We start from the raw sequence: 11,577 nt of genomic DNA, 5'->3' as shown, positions 1-11,577 counted from the left end.
AATGGTTGGTGGGGTGCCCCTACCTCTGTTCCCTAGGACCCCGCACTGACCCTTGCCCTGCCCCTAGGATGAGGCGCTGCCCGGTGCTGCTGTTCCTGGCCTGGGCCGGCTTTCTTTTCCTGGCCGGCCTGTGGCTCTTCGCCAGCGGGTTCCTGCTGCTGCGGGTGGAGCTGCCCCAGCACAGCGCCTGCACCCCCTCGCCGGCCCCGGCCACGGCCCTGGCCATGGGCTCGTGCTGGCTGCCACGGCGCTTTGCTCGGGCCGTACTGGTGCTGGTGGACGCGCTGGCCTTCGAGTTTGCTCGCTTCGAGGAGGCACGGCCGCGCCCACGGCCCTATGAGAACAAGCTGGGCGCCCTGCACCACCTGGCGGCCACCCAGCCCCACCACGCCCGGCTCTACCGCTTCCGCGCTGACCCACCCACCACCACCATGCAGCGCATCAAGGGCCTCACCACCGGCTCCCTGCCCACCTTCGTGGACGTTGGCAGCAACTTCGCCTCCTACGCCATCCGCGAGGACAACCTGCTGGCCCAGCTCGTGCACAACGGTGCGGGGAGGGGCGCTGGGTGGGAGTGCTTAGGGCGGGTGGGTGTGCAGCCACGAGGTCATCCTCCATCTTAGGTGCTTGTACGAACCGCACGCCCGTCTGCGCACACGCACATTCGTGTGTGTGTGTGCCTGCATGCAAGCATGCACATGTGTGCCCACATGCATGTATGGGCGCGCATGTATTGCTGTACACACACGTGTGTGCATACACATGTATGCATACGTTCATATGCAGACGCATATCTACGTGTGTGTACAGATGCATGTATGTACACACGCATGCATGCACACGTGCATATCTGTACACACGCGTATGCATGGCTTCGTGCCCTGTCTGGGGGAAAGCTGCTTTGCTGGCACTCTTCTGTTGCTCTTAGTTGTTGAGGTGCAGTCCTTTCCCCCTGCTTGATGAGTTAACAGGTTTGGTCTCTCCCAACCCTGATCCCTGAGCTTGGGGATGAAATCAGGGACAGGAACCAGGGGGAGAATGTCCCCCCCTCGATACTTCCAGGGGCCTGAGCAGGGTGCAATGGGGTTACACTTGAGTGTCTCACAGGGGAGGGGGGTCTGGCCGTCAGTGCTTTAGTTCAGGTGTGAGCTGCTGCAGCCACCACGTTCAGGCTCTGTATGAGTTCATGTTGGGGTTCGTGCCACATACAGGTTCTGCCCCAGGCGCACGGCCTCATGTTGGGGCAGTTGGGTGCAGCCAGGGCCACAGGGAGGAGGGCAAGAGGAAGGTCTGGATCTCGGCAAGGCTGTTGGAGGAGGGTGCTGGTCCCATCCCAGATGCCTCCAGCGCAGGTGGGGGAAGTGCCCCAGGCACCATGTAATGGGGATGGTCACGGTCATCCTCATCTGCAGGATGACCTGCCCCTTCCAACTCCCTGTTCTTGGCATGGGCAGAAAGAGGGAGCTCTCAGTTATCAGCTTTCCAGCCCAGTCTCACCGTCCTGGTGCTGGGAGGGGATGGGCACCTGGCATGTCTGATGTGTCCTCCAGCTGGTCCGGGTTTTGCAGTGGGGAATGCGACCCCTGCCCTGAGGAGTCTTTAGGTAGGAGCAGACACAGGACCAGCTCTCCCGGGCTGGCTGTGGGGACAGACACGATGGCCAGACTCACCTGAGCAGTAGCTTTACCCTGGGGGTGGTGACCCCGTGTTAGGCTGTAACCATTGAGAGACGCTGCTGGGGCCGGGTAAATTCTCTGAGAGGCGCATTGGAGACTCCCAGAGCCTGGAGGCCCCTGGTTCTGTTCAGTGCTCTCACCTCTCTGTTGTCTCTCACCTGATGTTTGGGGCAAGGTCTGGCCTGGCCTGTCACAGCACCGAGCCCAGCAGCTGCCTCATTACAACTACGTAAATCATATGTGTCCTTTAGTGTGTTCAGTCTTTGGTCTCTTGCAGAAATGGCCCATAAGAGGGACGCTTTGTGCTGCACTGAGCGTGCGCTACAGGCACTACTAACAGGGCTGAGCTCTCCCAGCTGGCTGGGCGTAGGCCTGAAGAACAGCTCTGGGGTGCTGCTGACCTTGAGCCCAGGCTGGGGTGGAGCTGGGGTCCCCGTGCTGTTCTGGGCCTGTCCAGACTCCTGGGATTAGCACAGGAGGGTGGGGAGCATCCCGGCACCCTGCAGGTCACAGTGCTAACTCCTGTCCCTTTCCGCAGGGAGGAGAGTGGTGTTCATGGGGGACGACACATGGGGCGGGCTGTTCCCCAAGATGTTCTCTCGCTCCTACTTCTTCCCGTCCTTCAACGTGAAGGACCTGCACACTGTGGACGATGGCATCCTGCAGCACCTCTACAGCACAGGTGAGCACCTGTTCCTTGGGGCTGGGGCTGTGCCCACGTCGGGTGATGAGCCTGGCCTAGGTTGGGGGTGACCCACCTGCCCAGAGTCTGTTATGGGGTCTGGGGGCTGCCGTGTTCTTCTGAGAGGGACGTGCTGCTCCTGGCTTGGGAGAGGCCTGCAGCTGGGCTGGGGGGGGAGGGGGGTTCTTCTGCATCTGCATAACATGATGGCCTGAGGGGCCTGGGTGCCTGCTCCTTGTGGGGAGAGGGAGGTTGAGTTTGTCCTTAAAATGATCTCCCTTCCTGATGCTGGAGGAGGAAAGAGAAAGGAGTGGGGTGGGGGCTGCCTCTGCTTCTGTGGGGCTTGCTGTAGCTCCCACAAGGTGACAAGCACTCCCTGAATGCAGGGCAGGGGGCAGTGTCCTCAGAGAGCTCACGGCAGCAAAGAGAGATTGGGTAAAGGTGCCCGGGGACCAGCCAGAGCCACAGCACCCGTGGTTATTCCCCTTCATTGGGAAACGCTGGGTGTCCTGCCCCGTCCCAAGAGCCTGAGGGTGACAAGGGGGCACCCAGCTGGTGGGAGAGGGTCACCCCCCACCTCACATCCCCCACCTTTCTCGCTGTGCAGTGGATGGAGGGGACTGGGACCTGCTGATCGCCCACTTCCTGGGCGTGGACCATTGTGGGCACAAGCACGGGCCTGACCACCCAGAAATGGCCAAGAAGCTGACCCAGATGAATGAGATGATCAGGTGACCAGAGACCAGGGGAGGGGAGGGGATGCCAGCTCACTGTGGTGCCTTCAGGACCCTGATTTTCAGATGGGGATACAGGGTCCCTGCATCCCCAACCCATTTCATGGAGCCTGCATGGGGCAGCTCGTGGTCTCATGGGGAGCCTGGGTGGCCTTTGTGGGCTGAGGAGCAGGGAGCACATGCTGCAGCATAGTGGTGGCTTTGCAAGGCGACAGACGAACCCCCAATGGCAGCACACAGAGCCCTAGGGTTGCCTCTAATGGGGTCACAGTCGGCCACGTGCTCTTAAATCACTGGGGATTGAGTCAGTCCTGGCCTGCTGTCCCAGGACCCTGCGCAGGGGAGGGAGCTGGGTTAGAGCTGTAGGTCAGAACTGGAGCCTGCGGGAGGGCATGTGGAGTTGGCTTCTCCATGCCTGCAGTGACAGCAGCCCCCAGAAAGCACAAGCACTGTGGAGCCGGTGCTAGCGGGTGCAACAGCTAGTGCAGAGGCTGACGGCAGAGAGAGAACCCAGGAGTCCTGGGTCCCTGTTAGGGTCTGGGGACCCATAAGGCTGTTCCTGTGGGAAGTGGTGATGGCTCATTGCTCTCCCATACAGCTCGCTGGTGGATCATCTGGAGAACGACACACTGCTGCTGGTGGCAGGTGACCATGGCATGACGGACACTGGGGACCATGGGGGAGACAGCGAGAAGGAGGTGAATGCGGCGCTCTTCGTGTACAGCAAAACGCCGCTCTTCCGAGCTGGCCCACCAAAGGTGAGAGCGGGGCAGCATGCACACAGCCTGAGGCCCCCAGCCCTGCCAGGCAGTGTCCAGCCAGGGCTGTGGCCCTGGGTCATGGAGCTGTTACAGGTAGCCCAGCCTGTCTCCACACACAGGCTGCAGGGGATGATTTGGGAGGGGAAGTGAGGTATGTGTTGGCCGTGACTCCAGGAAGGGTGTGTTGGCTGTGACTCCCACTCCCCCTCTGGAGCATCTCCAGGGATTGAGCCCCTCTGCTGCTCTTGAGCTGCCCCCCATCTGTCCTGTGCAGGGGGGGGTGACCCTGAGGCCCTGCAGGTCACCAGCGAGGACCCAAAGGTGCAGCACCAGGGGTGTCCCAGCTCAGGGGATGCTGAGCACGAATGTACCAGCAACCTCAGCCTGTGGACGTGCTCAGCAGCCATGCCCTTCTCTTGTTGCCTCAGGAGCCGGAAACTGTCCCACAGGTGAACCTGGTGCCCACGCTGGCCCTGCTGCTGGGCGTGCCTATTCCCTACAGCAGCATCGGAGAGGTGATGGCCGACCTGTTTGAGGGGGATGGGGACGCTGTCACCGCTGCACTCAGCCAGCTTGCAGCATATCATGTCAATGCCAAGCAGGTAGGGCAGGGATCTCCTTGCATCACGCACCGGCTGTCCTTCCCACCCCAGCGCCTGGGTGACAGGCATGTAGACCTGCCCAGGGTCGCTGAGGCGGCAGCAGCACTGGAACCCAGGTGTCCTGGTGCCCACTCTTGTTATGGTCCTAGGTGGCTCCTCTTGCTCTCTGCTGGAAGGAGCCTTTTGGACCCCGCGCTGTTAGGAGCACCTTTTGGAAGGTGCCTGCTTCAGACGTGCCTGGTAGTTAGATTGTAAAACATCCCCAGAGCCCATGTCCAGGGGGCTGGACCAACTGGCCAGTGATATCACTGGGGCATTGCTGTTGGCCAGGGGAGTTTCCAGCAGGTGCCGCAGGAGTGGGTGTGAGACCTGAAGCTGCTTGGGGATGTCATCAGTGACCTAGAAGGAAACAGGTAGTGGCTGCTAGTGGAGCATGTGGCTGGCGCAGGGCTAGTAGTGCGATAAAGAGGAGGCAATCAGCTCACTCAGATGTGTGCTTCCCTGTGTCTGGGAACAAGGTGTGTCCTGCACCTACAGGCTGGGGCTTGGAAGGGAGCAGGATGCTTGTGCCAAGTTGCATCCAGCTTCCATGGGACTACATAGGGACAGGTTGTGCAGCTGAGGGGCAAGTGCTGATGATGCTTTGGGTGCAGTACAGTGCCTGGGGGAGGCAGGAGGGAGCCAATGCCCCTGCAACTGCTGACAGACCCCGTCTCTCCCAGGTGGACCGCTTCCTGGACTCCTATGCGCTGGCTGCCCAGGACCTGCCTGGGAACCGGCTGCAGCAGCTGAAGGAGCTGTTCACCGCGGCAGCAGAGGAGCATGCCCAGCTGCTGGCCCAGGTGCAGGAGGGGCTGCTGGCGTTGCCGGAGCTGGAGGCCCAGCTGGGGCGGCTGCGCAGCCACTTCCAGCACTACCTGCGGGAGGCACGGGCTGTGTGCACAACATCCTGGGCCCGCTTCCACCCTTTCCGCATGGTGGCCGGCTGCGCCCTCATTGCTGCCTCCTGCTTGCTTTGCTACATCGCCTCCGAGCTGGCCAGTGCCCTAGACTTCTACCACCACTGCTTCTACTCACTGTTTGGGGGCCTGCTGGCAGGAGCTTTACTGGGATGGGCCCACGGGGACCTGGACCCCATCTTGGTGGCGTCATGGGTAGCTGCAGCCTCCCAGCTGGGCTTCTTTTGGCACTCGTGGAGCCAGCGGCCGCGGCGAATCCATCTGGCTAGTGTCCGGCCACCGGTGGCCAGCATGGGGCTGTGGCAGAGGCTGCGAGCATGGCTGGAGCCAGCTTTGCCCCTGGGCATCCTAGCCCTCCGCTGTGGCGCTATGTTTTCAGACAGCTTTGTGATAGCTGAGTCCCGGGTGGTCCCATTCCTCCTGGCTTCCCTGGCCATGCTGTGGGTGGGGAAGCTCCACTGGGATGGCCAGCTGAGCACCCCCCCAGATGCCCCCAAGCAGCCCCCAGGCTCCCTCTCCTGCCATAAGGAGAGCCGGCCCTTGCTGGGCCTCCTGGCTGCCCTGCTGGTTTGCTTGCGCCTCTCGAGCCTCTTCCACCAGTGTCGTGATGAGGTGCTGCACTGCCAGCCCTCGCCCTGCTTGGCGCCGCTGTCCAGCCTGCGCAGCCCCCAGGTCAAGAATCTCTGCTACCTCCTGTGCGTGGCCTCGCTGGTGGGGCTGGTGTATGCAGTACGGCGCTGGCTGCGCCACTACGGCAACCTCAACAGCACCAGCCCTCTGGTGCTCTTTGTGCGCTGGGGTTTCCCGCTGATAGCCTTCTGCATTGCCTGCTACTGGGCCGTCACCTCGGGCACCGAGGACACGCTGGGCAAGCTGCAGGAGCTGGTGCAGGCCGCGCTGGTCGCCTTCCCTCGTGCTGTCTATGGGCTGGTGGCTACTGGGCTGCTGCTGGTGCTGTGGAAGCCGGTGACAGTGTTCGCCCAGGACAATCGGGCTGCAGCCGGACCCATTGTGACCCCCTACCAGGGGGCACCCAGCTCCCAAGCCGACCTGCTGCACGTCATCTCACAGATCTACAGGAGGATGCAGGAGTCCCTGAATAGCCGGCTGGAGGGTGGGAGTCGGTGGGCAGCAGTGGCTGCCTATGGGCTGGGCAGCGTGTACTCGGCTGCGCTGATCATCACCCTCACGCTGCTGGGCTTCTTCCTGCTGCTGCTGCACAGCGAGCGCATGAGCCTCTCCTTCCTGCTCCTCTTCCTGGAGGCCTTCATACTGCTACGGCTCCATGTGTCTGCCATGAGCCTGGCTGGCGAGGCGGGTGAGTCAGGTGCTGGGATCGCCTGGGCAGCCGCCTTTCTTGGGAATCAAGGAGGGCCCCTCTCCAAGCAGGTGGTGTCAGCAGTCCCCTCTTCCCAGGCGGGGAAGAGGGGACTGCTTGATGATCTGCTCAGGTCCCTTCTGACTCTACCAACTATGAAAGGGAAGGGGAGCCCCAGCTATCCCGAGCTGGGTCGTGTGGCTGTGAGAGCAGCCCCAGCGTGGGTCAGAGGCCTCCCAGGCTGTGGAGAGCTTTGTAGCCCCTTGGCTGGGTGGGTAGGGACCATCAGGGCTTTCTGGATGCCCTAGGCTGGACTCTTCTCCCTTCTTGAAGGAGAGGTGAGCAGAGGGACGCCGGTGTCACTCCCCTTGTCTAGGTCATCCATGCATCATGCCAGGATGCTGTCCCAGTGCCCAGTCCTGAAAGACTCCTATGATACGGCCCTAGGCCCAGTACTTAGCGGCACAAGCTCAGCAAGGGTTATTACCCCCAGAGCCCCTTATAACACACACAGCCGGTGTCCTAAGGCCCCGGGATCCGGGGGCCTCAGTCCCTCCTTTATGCAGCTGTCACCTGTGTCCACAGTCATCCTTGTTCCCACCACAAGATAAGATGTTCCAGCTAAATAGGGAAATGTGCTGACCACATCACTTCAATCCTGGTACATCTCAGCCCTCCTTTGCTGTTGAGCCCAGGGGTGAGGGGCATGGCCTCTGCATGAGAGCTTCCCAGACTTTCAGTGCTGGAGGCTGCAAGGGAGAGAGAAACGGGAAAACCCTGGTCAGACCCCAGTCTCTCTCTTCCAGCCTCTGTTCTCTGCTGCTGTGTGACATGGCAGGTGGGGCAGATTTGACCTAGGGATTGACCCAGCACATGGCAGCTTTTTTGGGGGGGGTCCAGGCCAGTCTTACTAGGCCTCCTGACCCATTAGCCTTTGGCGAAGCCCACACAGCCTGGTTTTCCCAGTGCCTTTTAATCTAGTGCATGTAGCAATGTGGGGCAGTGCCCAGTTCTGCTCAGCAAGCTCTGCTTTCTGCAGAGTCTTTACATGAGCTGTGTGTGCAGCAGTCGAGGACCGTGCTAATGCCTTTTCCAATGAAGCCCTTGGCAGTGAGACAAGGGGTTAGCATGTGCCTTGTCTGGGCTAGGGGAAGCATCTCAGAGGTCTGCTCCTCACCCTGTTCTCTCTCTCTCAGAGCCCTTTGTGGTCCCCTGGAACGCGGTGATCGCCTGGGTCCTTGCCACCGCCCAGTTCTTCTATTCCACAGGCCACCAGCCCATCTTCCCCGCCATCCACTGGAACGCGGCTTTTGTGGGCTTCCATGAGGACCATACCACCCACCTGGTACCTGCCCTGCTGGTGGCTGCCAACACCTTTGCTTCCCACATCCTTTTTGCAGGTAAGTGGATTTCTTCTTGGGTGCCAGGGAACAGGACCTCAGTCTCTTTCCCAGCCTCCCAGGCTGGCTGTTGGGCTCAGTGCTGCAGGAAGCAGCTCGGGACATGGCAGGGGGCCTTCTTGGGCCCCCAGCAGAAGTGCAGCACTCCAGTCAGTCTGCAGACATTTCTGCTCTCCTGGGCGGGGCTGGGTCCGAGGTGTCATCAGTCACTGGTAGTGATGGACTGCAGTCCCTGCCTCCAGAACCCTGTGTTGCCGGGACTCTCGTCAGCTCCTCGTGCCTTTGTCCTTGAGGTAGTTGGCTGCCCCCTGCTCCTGCTCTGGCCATTCCTGTGCGAGACACGCGGCTCCCGGCGGAAGAGGCTGAAGAAGGACCCTCAGGATGAGGAGCAGGAGCCGCTCATGGAGATGAGGCTGCGGGAAGCCCCGGAGAGGTTCTCAGCCATGCTGCTGCAGCTGGGGCTCAAGTACCTTTTTGTCCTTGGCATGCAGGTAACGGCAGGGCCAAGCCCCCCTCACTGGGCAGGGGGCGGTCAGGGAGGAAAGCAGTCTCCAAGTGGTGGGGTCCAGAGAGTTAATGACCTGCTGCCTGCCTGCACGAGGTGGTTATGAGCCTGTCTGGGGCCCAAGGACACGGGGGAGCCATGGTATAGCTCCTGGAGGCATGGCAGCTGTGGTAGCCTGCAGGGTGGGAGAGTGGGGAAGGAGTGATTGGGTAGTGCTGAGCTCCTCACCTCGGCAGAGGGATTCTCTGGCTGCTGCTTCAGGCCCAGCCTGGCTGCGGGCTGTCCTCATGGCCCATCTGAAATGGCTCTGGGCAGCCAGGGCTCTGCACAGTTGGCAGCGATGTGGCTGAGAGAGGCTCCTCCATGGTGACTCTGCCTCTCCCTCTCCTCCGGCAGCTCCTGGCCTGTGTCTGCACTGCCATGATCCTCAGGAGGCATCTCATGGTCTGGAAGGTCTTTGCTCCCAAGTGAGTCCCTGAGGCTGCTCTGGGCAGGGGGGTTGGTCCCTTGTTCTGGAGGGGAAGGAAATGAACACTTGCAGGCCGTAGCTCCAGTGGGGGAACGTCTCCATATCACGGGAGAAGTGCTGGGGAGGAAACAAGTGACCCTCATGGAACAGCTCCCAGGTGCACTGGCTGCTCACTGATGAGGGCTGAGCAGTGACCTTTCCGTGAGCTTTTGAGGGCCATGGCCTGCAGGATGGGGGAGCTGGTAGGGCTCCTATAGTCTTGCATCCCTGGCTGCACTCCCATCATCTGTGGGGCTGGGGGGCTGTATGCTCCTGGGTGCTAGAGGGCTGTGGGCCCCCAAGGTGGAGGGAGCCAGGGCGGCCATGTCTCCCACAGGGTCCTGGCTGCAATGCCATCTCTGTCTCCATCCTGCCTACAGGTTCCTCTTTGAGGCGCTGGGCTTCGTGGTGAGCTTCGTCTGCCTTCTGCTGGGCATCTCCCTGGTGCTGCACGTGGACTGTGCCGTTAGTGCCTGGTACAGGCAGCTCGAACCCAGGTAGCAGCTGAGCCGCCGGGAGGGAGCAGGGAAGCCAGTGCATCTGTCGCCTCCCTGCTGTGTGGGGCCTGCAGGGACTTGGCAGCCTGGGCTGCTCCTGCCTCCCTGCTGCAAGGGGCTGCCGGTCGGCTTTTGCTCGCAGAATGCGTGAGCACGGAGCTGGGTGTCTTTTCCCCCTACGCTGGGGTTGGAGGCCGGCTGTCTGCCCTGGTGATTGAGGGACCAGCTGCATGGGGGAAGGACACATCAAGCATGTCCCTGAGCTGATCAGTGAGGGGCAGTGCAGCCTGCAGTGGCCACCATGGGCCAGCCAGGCTTTTGAAGAGGAGGACCTGTGAAGCGCATGCAGCCTTGGAACTGCTTCCCCAGCCTGGCGGCAGCTGCTTCTATGAGACTGCCACCCCTGTCTGCTGCCCGGGGTGAGCTCTGGCCCCACCAGCCCTTCTTCCTTGTCTTCCTCAGCCCGTGGAAGGGCTCTGCATGTGTGCACCCCTGGGTTTGTGTGCATGGGTTTGTAGCTGGAGAAGCCTGCCAGGTGCAGGGTGGCAGGGCCCAACTATGGTCTGTGTGGCACTGCTTCTTGAGATGCAGCTCAGTTGGTGGGGGAGGGGACAGGCGAGTTGAGGCCAGTGTGCCCTGGGCAAGGCCCTTTCTGAACCAGTGACCCCTTTTCCACCTCCTCAGATCCCAAACCAGCCCCAACCGCCAGCTCCAGAGCCTCTAGCAGGGCTGTCTAATAAGTCATATCCACCTGGCTCCTCGATACTTCTGGCCCTTGTCATCTCCCCCTGCGGTGGGGAAATGATCCTGGAAGCCGCACAGGGCAGGACAGAGCTTGGAAGGGGCTGTCTCTGCTGGCGGGACCCATGGAGTTGCCCACTTGGCCCACCCCACACACAACTTGCTGACACTGCTGGGGAGAGCAGCCAGATCTGGCTTCAGCTCCACAGCTGTACCAATGAGTGTGTGGTGCAGCCAAGGGCCCCCTCTTGCCGTGGCCACAGTGCTTAGCTCTTTGCAAGGGAGTTGAGCTCTGTACTTGACTTCTGGTGGGCAACGCACAGGGTCACCTGCTACGGGGCTGTTCTCTGCAGTGCCCAGCTGCTCCTTCAGCTCTTGCATGGTGTGAGCAGGGGCCTCTCTGAGCATCTTCCTCTGCAGTGTGGGAGCGCCTGTCACTGTGCAGCCACTGCCTGACTTCTGCCCAGCCTCAGCAGACGGTACTGGGAGCTCTGAGGCTGTGGCTGGCCTGACATCCCTGCTGCTGCCGGGACTGTGCTGTGCTTTCCCCTTCCCAGCACAACTCATCATTGGACAGCCAAGCCCTCTGCAGCCTGGGTCTGGGATCTCGGGGCACCGGGCACATGTGAGTGAGCACTGCCCCCAGCACGCCTGCTCCCATCAGGGCTGGATTACCCCACACCCAAGGCATGCGTAGCTGCGACTTGGGCACATCCACGTAAGGAAGCAGTGGCTGAACCCAAAAGTCCTGGCTCCACAAGATCCTGTGCTTGGCACTTGCTAGCAATGAGGTGGGGACATGTCCCAGGCTCTTTCCACCCGCCCGGCTTGAGGGAGAGTCCTGTACAACTGACCTAGACTCTTAAACTCCATGTTACCTTTAGGCTTTTTAGGGGTATGAGCACTGACGTGGGAGCTCAGTCTCCCCAGTTTTCCAATCAGTGTAATGGGACCCCTCACCGGAGAGGGCTCCTTAGACCCTGCAGTCGTGCCAAGAAGCCCCCAGCTGAATGGGGGCCTTGTTGAGCCAGTCCCTCCTGAGAGGCGGACTAGGCTTCCACACCAAAGATTTCATAGATTTCATAGACATTAGGGCTGGAAGGGACCTCGGGAGATCATCGAGTCCAGCCCCCTGCCCAAAGCGCAGGAAGTTAGCTGGGGTCATAGGATCCCAGCAAGATAAGCATCCAATTT

At 61.1% G+C, this 11,577-nt stretch overlaps 1 protein-coding gene across 2 annotated transcripts; it reads left to right on the top strand.

Moving 5' to 3' along the window:
* The first annotated feature begins 61 nt into the window (after nt 1-61).
* PIGO (phosphatidylinositol glycan anchor biosynthesis class O) lies at nt 62-11,445 on the top strand. Of its 2 annotated transcripts, XM_019531890.1 has the most exons (10): nt 62-549; nt 2,215-2,358; nt 2,966-3,089; nt 3,691-3,850; nt 4,282-4,455; nt 5,178-6,732; nt 7,929-8,132; nt 8,430-8,623; nt 9,034-9,104; nt 9,526-11,445. In XM_019531890.1, the coding sequence occupies exons 1-10, from the start codon at nt 69-71 to the stop codon at nt 9,644-9,646; spliced, it is 3,228 nt and encodes a 1,075-aa protein (XP_019387435.1). In that variant the 5' UTR covers nt 62-68; the 3' UTR covers nt 9,647-11,445. The 2 variants fall into 2 exon arrangements, with proteins under 2 accessions (XP_019387435.1, XP_019387436.1); XM_019531891.1 differs by lacking the exons at nt 9,034-9,104; nt 9,526-11,445 and having other exon boundaries at nt 8,426-8,606.
* The last annotated feature ends 132 nt before the right edge of the window (nt 11,446-11,577 follow it).

This window comes from Crocodylus porosus, unplaced genomic scaffold (genome assembly GCF_001723895.1).
Source record: "Crocodylus porosus isolate Cpor-Errol unplaced genomic scaffold, CroPor_comp1, whole genome shotgun sequence".
Lineage (NCBI taxonomy): Eukaryota > Metazoa > Chordata > Crocodylia > Crocodylidae > Crocodylus > Crocodylus porosus.
Note: the sequence above shows the minus strand (reverse complement) of the source record. Positions and strands in the feature narration are given on the sequence as shown.

Bases quoted from the DNA above. Each gene is read 5' to 3' on its own strand.
- PIGO (XM_019531890.1), top strand. From the start codon at position 69: ATGAGGCGCTGCCCGGTGCTGCTGTTCCTGGCCTGGGCCGGCTTTCTT. The intron at 3,090-3,690 runs GTGACCAGAGAC...TCTCCCATACAG, and splicing joins CAGATGAATGAGATGATCAG to CTCGCTGGTGGATCATCTGG. The intron at 6,733-7,928 runs GTGAGTCAGGTG...TCTCTCTCTCAG, and splicing joins GAGCCTGGCTGGCGAGGCGG to AGCCCTTTGTGGTCCCCTGG.